Below are 16,601 nucleotides of genomic sequence, written 5' to 3'. Positions count from 1 at the left end.
TTCTGCCATCACTCCCTGGGATTAAAGGCATGTGTCACCGTGCTTGGCTGTATCCTTGAACACACAGAGATCTACCTAGATCTCTGCCTCTGGAATGCTAGGATTAAAGGTGTGTGCTACCACTGCCTATCCTCTATGTTTAATATTGTGGCTGTTCTGTGCCCTGACCCCAGGTAAGTTATTAGCGTGCACAGTATTTTGGGAAGCACAGTACCACCATACAGCATTTATGCCAGTTACGGTGAGGTTGGCTCCTTCAAAACAGGTGTGGGAGGCACGCCTAGACTTAATGCTAGTGGACAGGTTTGGCATCTGTCTCCAAGTAGAAAGTGACCATCTGGGCTCACTCAGAAAACCACCACCCTGCTTCATAGTGACCCCAGTAAGGAGTATGAAAATCAGGCTGTGCTCACCAGGGGCGTTTGGTTACAGTCCTATACAGTAATGGATGGCTCCCTTTATAGGTGGCCATTTTTCCTCATTATCTATGCTAACTGCTGCTGAATGAGGGATGCAGCTTCATCTGGGATGCCAAGGGTATTCTGGGTTTCTGTGGGAGATTAAACAGGCTCAAACTCCTACCTTGAGTGTTTTGTCTCTGCACTGAGGTCATCAGTTTGAGTTGGACATGCTGCTTTCATGGGTGTCCTTGACAACTTGATCCTCTCCTCTCTGTCCCTTTCTTCCTTCCCTGAATTAAGTCATTTAAACTAGGTTGCAAGCTTACAGTCTTCATCATCCCCTCTCTCTGGTCACCACTGGTCTGCTGCCCCTGTCACCTCTCTTGGTAGCTCTTCTAGCCCCTTCTCAGCAAGGCTGTTTCTTGAAAGGATATGGTGATACAAAACAGTAATGCTAGAAGATAAGATGATTGTTTTTGCTTTGTACATAATACCTTCTGTATGTACTTCATTTTTAGGAGTCTGAAGCTTTATTCCTCAAGGCAATTAAAGCAAATCCAAATGTTGCAAGTTACCATGGTAATCTGGGTAAGAAAGTTTTCCATTTGAATTGTAATTTGAAATTCTGTGTTATTTTATATGTATATGTCTATAAAATCTTTTTTGCAAAAGTAATTTTTGAAAGGTAACCCGAATTGATCCCGTCTCAAAATGAATTTTTATTAAATGAGCTGAAACAGCTCAGTGTAGAGTGCTTGCCAGGGTGCTGGAGGCCACATCCACACTCCAATATCTCACAAGAGCCATTCCGTGCCCTACATCCACACTCCAGTATCTCATGACAACCATTCCGTGCTCTACATCCACACTTCAGTATCTCACGAGAGCCATTCCATGCCCTACATCCACACTCCAGTATCTTACAAGAACCATTCATACTCCAGTATCTCACAAGAACCATTCCATGCCCTACATCCACACTCCAGTATCTCCCAAGAACCATTCTGTGCCCTACATCCACACTCCAGTATCTCATGAGAGCCATTCCGCCTACCAAATCAGATTTAGAATGCTGAAGATTTGCTTTATGGTAATATCATTTTACAGTCTGATTCTGATGTGAGAGCCCTGATTTCAACCTAGAAACACAGCTATTATTTCACCAAAAGGTATATGGAAATCTTCACTTAAAATAAAAGGTTGGAGCCGGGCACCTTTAATCCCAGTACTAGGGAGGCAGAGGCAGGAGGATCTCTATGAGTTCAAGGCCAGCTTGGTCTACAGAGCAAGTTCCAGGACAGGCTCCAAAGCTACACAGAGAAACCCTGTATTGAAAAACAAAAAAATAAATAAATAAAAGGTTGGGAATATAGAGACAGCTCAGCTGTTAAGTACATTGGCTACTCTTGCAGAGGACCCAGATTTGGTTCTCAGCACCCATGTGGAAGCTCACAACCATCTATAACTCCAGTTTCAGAGGACCTGATGTCTTCTGGCCTCCATAGGTACCAGGCACCAAATGCATGTGTTACACATATATACACTCAGGCCAAATACTCATATACATAAAATAAAAATAAATAAATTTAAAAAATAAAATGTGGGTTCTTTATAAAGGATGAAATAATAACAGACTAGACTTTGACACAGCCCAATCTCAGTGCAGTGCTGACTAGCTAGAAGTTCCACAGCAGCAATGAAGCAATCACGGCCCTTCTTTTTTATAATAACATTTCTGGAAGCACGTGAATGCCATGTAACAATAAGAATAACCCCATGAGCAACAGGCAGGGGTGCAGGGGCTTCTCCCCAGGGTGTGCGATTACAATAAATACAGCTTACAGTACAAACAATATTTTTTAAACAGTGATTTCTGTAAAGGCTCCACAATAGTTCTTTGTGCATGTGTTTGGGAATCCTGCAAGTTAGTCAGAAGCTCTTCCAACCAAATTCATCTCCTGCTATTTCAGCTGTGCTTTATCATCGCTGGGGACATCTTGACTCGGCCAAGAAACACTATGAGATCTCCTTGCAACTTGACCCCGTGGCAGCAGGCACCAAGGAGAATTACCGTCTTCTGAGAAGAAAGCTAGAACAAATGCAGAAGAAAGATGTCTGATCTTCTTGTGTTTTGAGTTTGTGCATGTGTACATGAGGCCTTTGTTTAGATTGTGCATTTGTGTTTAGCCATTTCAAGTTCTCAAACATTTTGTTTATTCTACTGTTTTTTTTCTGTGAAAACAAAGACATGCAAAATGATTATAGCACCAGCAACACACTCTTGAACACGTGGTAGGATTTTTTCATTGAAATTGTATTTTTTCAGACTACCCAAATGTAATTCTAAAATTCCAAAAATGAAGCCTTTTTTTTTTTCTTAACTAAACAGAAAAAGGAGAAAAAATTACCTTGAGCAACTTTTGCTCATGTTAAGCCTGCATTTGGGGTATAACTGTTATGATGAGGTGGAGTGACCTAGACATGGCTGACTCCTACAACTTACATAAGCACTAAATGTGTCTGTATATTAGCATGTTTATTTAATGACATGGAAGAGTAAGTTAAGATTTGGGTTGTTGTTTTTTAAGTCTCTTTGCAACAGTATAAATTGAAGTTTGTAAGAAATTATTTACTTCTTTGTGTTGAACAGGATAAATAATTAATGAAGAAGGGAAATTTTAACATCTGGTATACCTATATATTTTTTCTTTCATAGGAAGGCATTGACTCCTATGCTTTTTGGGTGTGTGTGTGTTCCAACATGTATGATGTTAGTACACAGGATAATATTCTACAGAGTACTGCCATTGTTGTTCGAGTACCCCTGCTGTGCCTAGGCAAAGGCAGGCAGCCTAACATCTTGGTTAGTGTTCTGTCCAGTGTTCAGAGGGCTACGTTTCTGTGTACCTTGTGTTTTCATGTTTTTTGCTGTGAAGTGGGTTTCCATTTCACATAGTATACCTATAGACATTAGTCTATCCAGAAAATGCAAAAAGGTAATTTTTTTTACAGAAGAAATAAAAATTCTGGATTGTGTAGTGTTCTTAAAAACTGAGTTGTTTTTCCTTGTCTTAGATCACAACAATTTATTTACTTAGTTTGTTCTTTATATACTGTTGACCTAATAATTTATGCAATCTCTGTGATTTCTATTGCAGTAAAACTATCACACAAACTGACATGAAGCTGTCATAGTTTCTTCTTAATAGTGAAGTCTGTTCTCCCTTTACAGTGGAGTCAGTTCTTTTCCAGTACATGACTTGTATATTGTTTTAGGGCCCACTGTTCATTCCTTTCCCACCACTGCAACACCTAACAGTGTAAGGGTGGAAATGCCTATTTTAGTTCACAGTTTCAAGTTTTCAGTCTACTGTGGCTGGAAAGGCACGGCAGGACCTTGAGGCACTGTCATGATGCATTACAGTCAGGGAGCAGAGTGATTGATGCATGTCATGTTTCTGCTCTGTTGCCTTCTTTATTTGCTACAGGTTCCCTGCCTGGGTGCTGCACCTGTGGGGTGCTGCTGCTCACATCTCTGCTGGGTCTACCATTAAACCTCTGAAAACACCCTTTCTGGTACACAAGTTTTGTTCCTAGGTGGCTCAAAATTCAGTCAAGTTTACAATCAGAATTAACCACAGGCCTGTTTTATAGATTTATATTGGGAAGTTACTGAAGTTCAGATAATGGGATGCATAGATCCATATTGATAGATTTTATTCTCTATACTCACTTTTAAAAATACAGTTTTCATTTTTAATTAAAAGCAAATGGAAGAATCAGTGTGTGGACAGGAGCCAGGCCTGCTGGTGTGTACCTATAATCCCATCTACTCAGGAGGATCACAAATACAAGGCCTCCTAGGTTACAGAATGAATTTAATACCACATTAGGCAAGTTAGTGAGATCCTGTCTCAAAGTTTAAAAATAAAAATGACAGGTCTGTTAGTCAAGGGGTCTCTAGAGGAACAGAACCAATAGAATGAAGGGGTGTGTGTGTGTGTGTGTGTGTGTGTGTGTGTGTGTGTGTGTGTATTAAAACTGTTATTAGATTGGTTTACAAAGTACTTTCTATGTTGCCCAAGAATGGCTGTCTTCACGATAGAGAGGCTCAGAACTGTTGCTATTTGTTCCACAAAGCTGGTCCTCAGCAGTTGCAATCTGACACTGAAGGCCAGGAGAATTCCTAGAGAGCCATTGGTCTAAAGCTCACATTATAAAACTAAAGAAAGGGTCCTATCGTCAGTGAAGGAAAGCAGCGGCAGTGGCAGCCACAGAGTAGATTAACTCACCAGCCAGATGCAAATACAAGCAAACAAAAAGCTTTTCCTTGTGCCTATGCTGCTGCAGAACCACTTGGCTCACATTTAGGATGGGTCTTCCCACTTCATGTAGCCTAATCAAGGAGATCCCTCACAGGTGTTCTCAGCGGTTTGCCTCTTAGCTGGTTCCAAAGCCAGTCAAGTTGATGACCAATGGGAGTCCTAAAGTTACAGTGATGTCTATATATTGTAGACCACAACCAGAAGGGATGGAATGTCTATACTCACTTTCTGGGGACAGCTGTGTAGACTTTTAGACCAGAAGTTGGACTTTGTAGTAGTTGAAATACTTCAGCAAAGAAAGTGTTGTTTCAAACATTGGTTTAAATGGCACCAAAACAACACTAACAGTTTATAAATCTTTTAGGATCTTTCTGTAGGGCCTAGCTTGGCAGGGAAAAAAAAATGTATGCTATGTAGCTTTAAAAAAAATTTTTTTTAATGATACTTGGTTTGTTTTTGGTGTTTGTTTATTTGTTTGAGAGCAAAGAACACTTTTTGTTTGTTTTGTTTTTTTTGTTTGTTTGTTTTTCGAGACAGGATTTCTCTGTAGCTTTGGAGCCTGTCCTGGACTAGCTCTGTAGACCAGGCTGGCCTCGAACTCACAGAGATCCACCTGCCTCTGCCTCCCGAGTGCTGGGATTACAGGCGTGTGCCACCACCGACCGGCTCAACAATACTTCTTCTAAAATCTCCTTTAGGAGCCTTCTTTTTTTTTTTTTTTTCCTCCCTACTAATAAACTCCTGTGTCCAATAAAATGTGTGCATCTGGTCCCCTGCCTACAGAACAAATCCCCTAAACTCTTGTTGCTTTGTCTGTCAGGATTCCCTCTGTAGCTGTTTTCAGAGAAAATTGTCATTTGGTTGAATAGTAAAATCCATTATGTAGGCTCTTTTTCATTTCTTCCTGTTTTAAGAGAGCTGTGGTATGTTTCTTGATTATCCTAAGACTGAAGTAGAGGGCTGGCTTCCTAGAACTTCTCTGCTTAACTGTAGTACTTATGTACGTGAGTGTATTTCTAGACAGGGTCTTGCTACACAGCCCAGCTGGCCTCAAACTCATGATCCTCTGCCTCAGCTTCCCAAGTAGCTGGAATTACAGACATGCACCACCACACCTGAATAATAGCTTCTTTATTTTAATGTTTTGATTGTTAGTTACGGGTGGGGGCAGCATTTAAACGTGAGGAGATCTGATCACAGTCCTTCACTTCCTTGGGTGTACTTGTTTCTCAGTTCAGCATATGTTACTGTGGAGTTTCTATCTGGTCTTTCTCTCACTACGACTTGTTTCAGCTTTGATGCAGACTTAGATTTGTTCTTTTAAATTTCACCCTATTAGGCACAGCCTCACATCCATAACCCTTACAAAGCCCTCTGGCTCTGAGTCTGATGTTATCTAGCGTGTTCATTGCATATGATTTCAAGTTACCCACTTAAATATCCTACAGAAGACAGAGCCCAGTATCAAAGCATTAGGTAGACATCTGTGTCCATATTCCTGTTCAACCTGCTTGGATCTGGAGGTGACAGGCCCAGATATATATCTTAGTTCTCCCAATGTAGCATCCTAGGCAATTCATTTACATTATTCTACCCACTTCTCAGATTTAAAGTGGACTATAAGATTTGTTTTATAAAAAGATGAGAAGCTCAGTGGACCCTGAGATAAATGCTAAGTGGCAGAATGGGTTTTGGAAAAAAGGGACAGAGCTAGCATTAAATATGTCTGTTCCCTCATTTACTCAGTAAAAAGTAAGTGTCTACTATATTAGTCACTTTTATATTGCTGTGATAAAATGCTATAGCCAAGGCAACTTACAGAAGAAAGTTTGTGTTTACGGTTCCAGACAAAGTCCATGGTGGCGGAGCAGAGACATGGTGGCTGGATCAGAGGTGGAGGGCTCCCAGCTCCAATGGCAAGCATGAAGCAGAGAATACACTGGGAACAGTGCAAAGCATTGAAACCTTATCCTGCCAGCAGTAGCATCCTTGAAAAAGGCCATGCCCCCTAAACCTACCCAGACAGTGCTACCAACCAGGGAACAAGCATTCAAACAGCTGAGCCTATTGGGAACATTCTCATTTAAACTTTCATAGCATGTGCCAGAGACTTCTTAGACCTTGGAAGTATAAGATGAAAGGAAGTGGCCAAAGTTCTGTTACTTTTGCATTCATAAATTCTGGTAGTTCTTGAATCAATTTCCCATGGATATCAAAAGATGGCTGCTCGGGGTTAACAAACTATCATAGTGATTAATTTCCCACTTTTACTTTTCAATTGTGGCTTCAAAATTTTTGTATCTGTGTGGACTATGACTATGCCTCAGTGGCAGAGTGCCGACCTAGCATGCACAAGGCACTAGGGTTGAGACCTGGTACCACAAGAACTAACATTTTAAATTTGTAGCTTTGTTCACTGTACATTTCTTATGGGCAGTGTGCCTCTAGAGTACAACAAGACATGAATATATGTGCCAACCAAGAAATTTAGCCTGTTTTTAAAAATTATTTGTTGCATCTAATTATTGCTGCATTCAGATTAATTGTTAACACTGTTGGTTACCATAGGGCTGTATTTGTCACTGCTCTCCTAAGGCTTTCCTGAGTGGACAACTCAGGTATCTGTCTGAAAACCAGATGCCTCTCAAGATCATAGTAGATTAGCAAACAACCTGGTCAGATGAGTCTTCTTGATGGACCAATCAGAGCTATTCATTATAAATATTGGAAGAGTGTTGATTAGAAAATCATCCTTTTTTGGGTTTTGTCCCAAATGAATCCATCAATTCAAGGGAAGATCAGCAATGAATAAAGCCATTAACTGGGAGGTGACAAGGAATGTGTCAGTGGAGACCATGGAGTCTGAAAAGCTGAACTCACTGATGACAGCAGTATCAATGAGTGACTTTTCCACTGTGAGGCCATGTGAGTAACATAGAGTCACCTAACAAGAATTCTAAAATAGGGCTCCATCTAAATCTGAGCATGTTACCTTGAGCCCTGATTTTAAATTTAAAAACTACAAATGGTAAGTTTTTGTGTATTATGTGAGAACATGTAGATTTTTAAGGTACATACAAAGCTGGGTGTGGAGACACACAGCTGTAATCCCAGCACTTGGGAGACTGAGGCAGGAGGTTGATATGTTTGAGGTCATGCTGGACTACATAGCTAGTTCTAAGCCAGCCTAAGCTACTTAGTGATACCCTGTCAAAAGGGAGGGAGGGAGGGAAAGGAAAATTTGAACCATGTCTTTAGATGTTAAATGATAATAAGTCTACGTTTTACAGCAACAAAAAGACAATGGGTCCTGGAGAGATGGCTCAGTCAGTAAAGTGTTTGCAGAGCAAGCATGAGGACCTGAGTTCAAATCCCAGTACATATATATATTTTAAAGCTAGGACTACCCACCCATACTTATAATCCCTATGCTGGAGAGGTGGAGACAGAAGGATCTTGTAGGCTTGCTAGCCAACTTGTGTAGCAAGCAGGCAAGCTCCAAGTTCATTGAGAGACCCTGTCTCAAAGGTGGAGAATGATGAAGGAAGATACCCAGTATCAGTCTTTGGCCTTCACAAGCACACACAAGGAAGAGGGAAGGAGGGAGGGAGTAAAGAACAGGAGGCAGGAAAGACCCATACTTGCCTTTCTTGGAACAAATCTTCCAAAGTAATCATTTGGGGGCAATAGTAAGGCTCACCAGGTAAAAGCACTGTATCAGGCTTTTTCTTGGGTCACCAACCAGTTCCCAAATCATGACATGGAGGCTTATTATTAGTTATGAATGCTCAGCTTTAGCTTAGGCTTGTTTCTTCCTAGCTCTTATAACTTAACCTACTTCTCTTTATCTATGTTTTGCCCTGGGGCTTTTTACCTTTCTTTCCTTCTGTATATCTTACTTTCTAGCTATCTCCATGGCTGGTTGGCTGGTGGCTGCTGGCTTCTGGCCCCAGGTATGTCCCTCTCTTTCTCCTTCATTCTCTCCTCCTTTCATTCTCCCCTATTTATTCTCTCTGCCTACCAGCCCTGCCTATCCCTCTACTGCCTAGCTATTGGCATTCAGCTTTTTATTAGACCAATCAGGTACCTTAGACAGACAAGGTGAAACAACAACACATCTTTACATAATTAAATGCAACATAAACAAATGCAACATACCTTTACACAAAGTAATATTCCACAACATAAACAAATATAGTGCATCTTTGCTTAAAGAAATATTCTACAACAGGCACTTGCTGCCAAGTTTGACAACCTGAGTTTGATCCTGGGAACCCTCCAGGTAGGAGGAGAGAACTGACCTCCACAAGTTGTCCTCCGGCCTCCACATGTGTGCTATGGCACACACACACACACACACACACACACACACACACACACACACAATTCTAAAACTTTTAAAGTGACTTTAATATTGTCCTGAGGTAAGTCACATTTTTGTCCTTTGAGCTCACTGTTTAGTGCACTTCTTGGTCTTAGTGCAAGCTTTATGTGCCTCCTTTTCTTTCCCTGGAACAACAATCCAAGTTACATATTTAAAAACTGAAAGTCTCCTTATCCATTTGAGCTGTTTGCTTCTTAGAAGTAAGCTTTCTTGCATCTTCAACAAATGATGCTGGCATAACTGGATGTCAACATGTAGAAGATTGCAAATAGATCCATACCTGTCACCATGCACAAAACTTAAGTCCAAGTGGATCAAAGACCTCAACATAAATCCAGTTACTCTGAACCTGATATAAGAGAAAGTAGGAAGTACTCTTGAACACATTGGCACCAGAGATCACTTTCTAAATATAACACCAGTAGCACAGACACTGAGAGCAACAATTAATAAATGAGACCTCTTGAAACTGAGAAGCTTTTGTAGGGCAAAGGACATGGCCAATAAAACAAAACAACAGCCTACAGAACGGGAAAAGATCTTCACCAACCCCACATCTGACAGAGGGCTGATCTCCAGAATATATAAAGAACTCAAGAAACTAGACATCAAAATACCTAACAATCCAATTAAAAAAATGGGCTATAGAGCTAAACAGAGAATTCTCAACAGAAGAATCTCAAATGGCCGAAAAACATTTAAGGAATTGCTCAACATCCTTAGTCATCAGGGAAATGCCAATCAAAATGACTCTTAGATACCATCTTACACCTGTCAGAATGGCTAGGATCAAAAACACTTAAAACAGCTTATGTTGGAGAGGATGTGGAGCAAGGGGAACACTCCTACACTGTTGGTGGGAATACAAACTTGTACAGCCACTTTGGAAATCAGTATGGTGGTTTCTCAGAAAATTGGAACTCAGTCTTCCTCAAGACCCAGTTATACCACTTTTGAGCATATACTCAAGGAATACTCAATCATACTACAAGGACACATGCTCAACTATGTTCATAACAGCATTATTTGTAATAGCCAGAACTTGGAAACAACCTAGATGCCCCTCAACTGAAGAATGCATAAAGAAAATGTGGTACATATACACAATAGAGTACTATTCAGCAGGAAAAAAAAAGACATCATGAGGTTTGCAGGCAAATAAATATAACTAGAAAATATCATCCTAAGTGAGGTAACCCAGACTCAGAAGGACAAACATGGTATGTACTCACTCATAAGTGGATACTAGATGTAAAGCAAAGGATAACCAAACTGCATCCCACAGCTCCAGGGAGGCTAGCTAGTAAGGAGGACCCTAGGAAGGACACATGGATCACCCAATGACAGAGAAATGGATGAGATCTACATGAGCAAACTGGGGGTGTGGAGGGATAATGGAGGGCAAGAGACGGTGATATGAGAGCTTAGGGGAGCGAGAATTTCAAGCTGGAATGGGAACAGAGTGGGAGAGCAAGGAAAGAGATACCATGATAAATGAAGACACCATGGGAATAGGGATAAGCAGAGTGCTAGGGAAGTTCCCAGGAATTCACAAGGATGACTCCACCATAGACTACTGGCAATAGTCAAGAGGATGCCTGAGCTGGCCTACTCTGGTAATCAGATGGCTGAATACCCTGTCATCATAGAGCCCACTTCTATACAACATTATTTTACTTGGTGCAAGCACAACTGGATTTAGACTTATTCTTAATTATAAATTGTAGTTAGAGTTTTCCTTCCTGGCCGAATCAGGACAAATCTCTCTTACCCGCCAGTCCCACAGTCACTCAGACCCAACCAAGAAAGCACACAGAAACTTACATTGTTTAGAAACTGTATGGCTGTGGCAGGCTTCTTGTTATCTACTTCTTTTATCTTAAATTAACCCATTTCTGTTAGTCTATACTTTGCCACATGGCTTGTGGCTTACCAGTGTCTTTATATGTTGCTTTTCATGGCAGCGCCTGGCAGTGTCTCTCTCCAGTCTTCTACTTCCCAGAATTCTCTACTCTCTTGTCCCGCCTATACTTCCTGCCTGGCCACTGGCCAATCAGAACTTTATTTACACAGAGCGATATCCACAGCAATAAATGCCCAGCCATAGCTTGACTTGTTTCTTGCCAACTTTTCTTAACTTTAAATCATCCCATCTATCCTTTGCCTCTGGGCTTTTTCCTTTTCTTACTTCTGTATATCTTACTTCCACTCTTACTCCGTGGCTGGCTGGGTAGCTGGGGGGCTGGCTCTTGTTTTCTTGCTCCTCCTTCTCTCTTCTTGCTCCTTCCAGATTTCTTCTATTTATTCTCTCTGCATGCCAACCCCACCTATCCTTTGTCTTGCCTTACTATTGGCTGTTCAGCTCTTTATTAGACTATGGGGTGTTTTAGACAGGCAAAGAATCACATATAACAAGAAATCCACAGAGTCTGTTTAAAGGGCAAAGAATTTATTAAGGTGAAAAATTCACTGTACAGAATTGACACAGGTTCTGGACCTTTGGAATAAAGTTCTGGGCCCGTTGGATAAGGAGCCCGGCCACTCGAGTCTATCCTGTGTTTTCTCTCTGTTTCTCTCCCCGCTGCTTCTAAGTAAGTCTCTTATTCCTCATTCCTCAAGAGTCCTGTGGTATATAAGTGTGGGGGGCTGGTCTGCCACAGACGGTGCCTGAACAGAGACAAGAAAAAGATAAAAAAAGAAAAAAAAAATAACCCTAGAATTTGGTGAAAGGATTGTAGGGTTGCAAGTGTAGACATGCCAATAAGGAATTGAAAAATGAAGGCAATGGCATTTTATTCTTGGGTGTGTAAGTTAGGCGGTGAAGAAAATACCACAAGGCTGCATACATCATTCTCATTCTCTCTCTCTCTCTCTCTCTCTCTCTCTCTCTCTCTCTCTCTCTCTCTCCCCCCCCTCTCCCCTTCCCCCTCTGCCCCCTCTCCCCCTTCTTCCCCCTCTCCCCCTCCCCCTGTCCCCCTTCTTCCCCCTCTCCCCCTCCCCCTGTCCCCCTCTAGCCCCTCTCTCCTTCTCTTCGTTTCCCCATCTGCCCTTACTCCCCAGAGGCCGAGAGCAGAATGGTGTCCGTGCAGGACAAGCAGCTGAGACACACTGGAAAGCAGGAAGCTGTGGAGGTGAGAACCATACTCCAGGCTGGACAGCCAGCCTGAGACTCTGTGGGAACTGCTGAGACTGCAGCCCGAGCTCCCAGCAGTGAGGCAACTACAGAGGATTCCCAGGACCAGGCTTGCTGAGTACTTGGACTGTCAAAGGTGCAGGTAATGGGTTTTCCTCCCAAAGCTGGGGTTGCCATGGGAAGGCACAGTTTCAGCTCATGGCAGCTGAAGGAGCCTTGAGCCCGTGTGGCTATGAGGTGAAGCTCTCTAGCCTGGTCCGGGCCGGTTACAGAAGACTGCAGACCGCAAAGGCAGCAGTAGCTAAAAGTGAAAGTTTCAGAGAGACTTGCTTGAACTGAAAATCTTGGTTATGGAACTGTTCGTCTTTGGAACTGTTTGCTTCAGAGTCATTACAATTCTGACAGCTATACACAGACATGGGGCAGCTGACAAGCCAGGCCCTGACTACGAGGACTCAGAGGAACTTTTAGGAAGGGTACCAGAACTCTTTTGGAACTTTTAAACTTAAAAAATAAAATGGACAATAATGATTTCATTACAATGGGACAGTTTGAATTTGCATATGCATAAAAACTATCAACAGGAATGACTTATGAACTAGTTATGGAACTGTTTATGTAAAAATGGAACTGGTTGGAGAGGATTGTTTTTGTTTTTGTTTTTTAAAGAAAAGGGAGAGAGTTAATATTCCTCTGTATATTTAATTTTAAAAATGTTTTTGTGTCATTTAGTGAATTAATGTTATGTTTTGTATAGTTCTAAATTGTAGGTTGAGAGTAGGTTTACAGGTTGAGAGTAGGTTTGTAGAAATTATTTTGTCAACCTATTGATATTGATGGATCATGGTTTGGTGAAGTTAAGAAAGTATTTAAGTTTAAGAGGTATACATCAGAAGTTTATCCTATGTTTCGTTAGCAAGAAATATTAAGAGTTTGCTTTAAGATGTAAGATTGAGAAAATTGTAACTATGCATAGCAATATTTATATTAGAATTATGTTAACCTGTTTGTCTTTATGTTTGATGCAGTTGCATCAAGAATTTTTTTTCTTTTAAAATATAAAGGAGAGGGACCTGTTGTATGTAGCCCACAAGGTTTCATAGTGTCTGTACCCAGCAGGACTGCATAAGAGGTTGACTGGACCACGGGCCTGGGTACTACATGTGTGTAAGGGTCTACACTTGACTGTAACTAGCAAGGAGGGCATCTTTTGCTCTACCCATTGGCATTGTTATAAATAGCCCTTTGGAATAAAGTTTTGGGCCGGTGGATAAGGATCCAGGCCCAGTAGAGTCTACCCCATGTTTTCTCTGTTTCTCTCCCTGCTACTTCTAAGTAAGTCTCTTATTCCTCATTCCTCAAGAGTCCTGGGGTAAGTAAGTGTAGAGCTGATCTGCTACACTACTACATCCACAGCTTCACAGAGTTAAACAAATGCAACATAAAGGAATGCAACACATCTTTGCATCATTAAACAAATGTTCCACAGCACAAACAAACCTAAAACATCTTAAAATAATATTCTACATTCCCCCCCTTTTGTCTAAATAAAACGGTTTTAACTTCAATATAGTAAAATTATATACAACAAAAACAGTTATCAAGTAAGAATTACAATATTCAATTCATTGTAGATAGCATATTCAGAGAAAATAATGCATTAGCTATCCTATCTCAGTGAATCTAAAGTTTTACACCTAGTTTACTATGGGAGCCCACAAGTGACTCAGTTTCCCAGTTTGAATCTGAAGTCTATTGTGTTGATATTTTATTTGTGCAACCCAATGAAGTTTATCTGAAGATCAGAAGGAAAAGTCAGACACTATATTAAACATAGAAGTCAGGCAATGGTAGCACATGCCTTTAATCCTATCATTTGGGAGGCAGAGATCTGTCTGGATCTTTGTGAGTTCAACACTGGGAACAGAGCAGGCATGGTGGCACACACCTTAAATTCCAACACTAGTTAACTGTAGTGTTTGGAGGTCTGTACAGACAGACAAGAAGTGACAGAGCTGGGCAGGAAGAGGAAGTGTTGTAGCTGGACAAGAAGAGCAAATTAGATAGCAGAACAGAAAGGCATTTAGGTGTGGGTATACATGAAGTATGGTCTCTCTTTGGAAGCTGAGGTGTCAGTTAGGTGAGGTTGGCTTGTGTATTTTCCTATTCCTCTGATGTCTCAGGTTTTCACCCCAATATCTGGCTCCATGTTTTTTATTTAATAAGACCATTTAGCAACTCATCTAAAGTCTATTCTGAGTCAATAGAGTTCAGGCTTGCTTGCTCCAGGGCTGTGTGAAAGTCATGATCTGATATTTGACTCTGCCTGAGGGCAGTGAGAAAGTTGTGATTAGCTCATTAGAAGGAACATGCTATCTAGCTATACACAGGCTGCTGACACCAGCCGGAGGTATATCAAGATAGAAAATGAAACTGTCTACTCCTTGACTCAAGGACAGGATAGAGTGTTGGTTGAATGCCTGTTCTATGCATTGTTCTACTTCTGCCCTTCAAGTTTGTATATAACCTGGCTGTGAAATAAACTCAGGTACTGTTTGGCATGACTGGCAGCCCTCTTGCCTCTGCTCTGTCTTCTTCATTGTCTCTACAAACTGCACGCCTCCACCCAGCTACCTGATTGACTCGTTGGCTGGTTCCAACAATTTTCTTTCCATCATAACTAAGGAAAACTGCAACTATAACTATCTAGTCTTCAACTCCATCAAAGACTCAGAAGGCTGTAATATTATCTAACAACAGACATTTGGCTGCCTGGAGAGTCACCCAAAGTTCCTCTGCGATGTTGGGGCATCCATCTTCAGCCATCAGGTGTTGTGGAATATTATTGTAAGGTGTGTTACCTTTGTTTATGTTCTAGAACATTTGTTTAATGATGCGAAGATGTGTTTGATTAAATAAAATTAACTTGTGGTCAGATGGCTGAGTCGACAACTAGCTGACAGGAAGTGATAGGGAGGAGCCAGGTGGAGGGTTTTTTTTAAGTAGGGGCAAGAAGAAGCATGGGGGCTTTTTGGAGGAGGTGAGCAAGGAGAGAAGGTGAGCTACTTGCTATTCAGCCTATCAGAGGAGCAGAATTACACCCTAAATTTTGAATCTTGAGTTCTTTAGAGGGACAGAGATTTAGTTAAGTTCTTTTCATAGTTTTGAAAAAGTGCCTGAGCAAACAGAATTCCTTCCAGCTGTGACTTTTTTTTTTTATTTTAATTTTAATTTTTTTTTTTTGGAGACAGGGTTTCCCTGTATAGCTTTGTGCCTTTTTTCCTGGAGCTCTCTTGGTAGCCCAGGCTGGCTTCAAACTCACAGAGATCTGCCTGGCTCTGCCTCCCAAGTGTTGGTATTAAAGGCATGTGCCACCACCGCCCAGCTCCAGCTGTGACTCTTGCAGCCTACCTGCTGCTGGTAGCAGTGGAGTTGCAGTTGCTGATCTGGACAACTGTGGCTTAAAAGGCAGCAACAACTTTTAAAAAAAAGGGCGGGGGGCAACATACAGGCCCAGAATTTCTGGCAAACTTTTTAGTGAAGCAGAAAATTTGAAGGACTGTCCTGCCTTGAATTGACAAAGTTCATTAGTTGCTTTCCTCTGGGTCTCACAGAATATCTGGCAGACTCTTCTGTGAAGCAGGAATTTTGAAGGACTGTCCTGACTTGTTTTGGCAAAGTTCAACAGTCTTTTTCCTGTGTGTCCTGCATGTCCAGTCTGCACAGCACATGGTCAGCAGTCAAAGGAAGAGCAGTTCCTTTGTCCAGTGGTTAACCTTGCCACAATGAAAGCAAACTCCATATATGTGTTCTTGAAGCTGAGCTGCAGGTCCCCAAAGCAGCAAATGGTTGTCTGGCTGAACACCTTTCTAAAAAGGACACCCAGGGTGAGCACCATGTCAGCCTGAGTGTACCCCAGGGTGACCTTCTTCTGCTTTAGCTGCTTTGCAAAATGACCCATTTCTTCAGGGCCTTCATGTGACTCCTCAGGACTTGGTTCATGGCATTGGTGTGGACAGTACATGGATCTCGAGGCTCTCTCCAAGTTGCTCTCTACTCTAACCCTGTATGGCCCTCAGGCTGCAAAGTCTCCAGGCCAACTTGGGGCATCAGGCCCACTCTAACCTGAGATCCACAGTATGACATTCCTCTACAGAGCTCATATGGTAGCAGACATGGGGATACCCCCAACACCTCTGACCCTGGTCCAAGTGCTGGCCCAATTCCAGGTGCAGCTAGAGATCCTTGGGAACTTAGCCAGCTCTGAAGGTCCACCCAGCCTGGCTCCTGCCTTCCTGTTCCATCACTTTTACCTGGTGAGGGTGGGAAGACAAAGTCTGGCTATGGGATGAAATGAG

At 41.8% G+C, this 16,601-nt stretch overlaps 2 protein-coding genes across 7 annotated transcripts in view; one reads left to right on the top strand and one right to left on the bottom strand.

Moving 5' to 3' along the window:
- The window catches only part of Tmtc4 (transmembrane O-mannosyltransferase targeting cadherins 4), a 61,995-nt gene extending 58,415 nt beyond the window's left edge, over positions 1–3,580 (top strand). For all 3 annotated transcript variants that reach the window (XM_036198883.1, XM_036198881.1, XM_036198882.1), the window contains exons 17-18: positions 920–989; positions 2,372–3,580. In XM_036198883.1, the coding sequence (XP_036054776.1) occupies positions 920–989; positions 2,372–2,520 (219 nt within the window). In that variant the 3' untranslated portion in view covers positions 2,521–3,580. The remainder of the gene's footprint in view (positions 1–919; positions 990–2,371) is intronic.
- Positions 3,581–11,566: 7,986 nt separating this feature from the next.
- The window catches only part of Pcca (propionyl-CoA carboxylase subunit alpha), a 387,394-nt gene continuing 382,359 nt past the window's right edge, over positions 11,567–16,601 (bottom strand). For 2 of the 4 annotated variants that reach the window (XM_036199583.1, XM_036199584.1), the window contains one exon: positions 11,567–11,777. In XM_036199583.1, the coding sequence (XP_036055476.1) occupies positions 11,718–11,777 (60 nt within the window). In that variant the 3' untranslated portion in view covers positions 11,567–11,717. Of the gene's footprint in view, positions 11,778–15,928; positions 16,585–16,601 lie in introns of those variants that run through there. The other 2 variants (XR_004945920.1, XR_004945921.1) reach the window with 2 other exon arrangements.

The sequence above is a fragment of the Onychomys torridus genome, chromosome 9, assembly GCF_903995425.1.
Source record: "Onychomys torridus chromosome 9, mOncTor1.1, whole genome shotgun sequence".
Taxonomy (NCBI): domain Eukaryota; kingdom Metazoa; phylum Chordata; class Mammalia; order Rodentia; family Cricetidae; genus Onychomys; species Onychomys torridus.
Note: the sequence above shows the minus strand (reverse complement) of the source record. Positions and strands in the feature narration are given on the sequence as shown.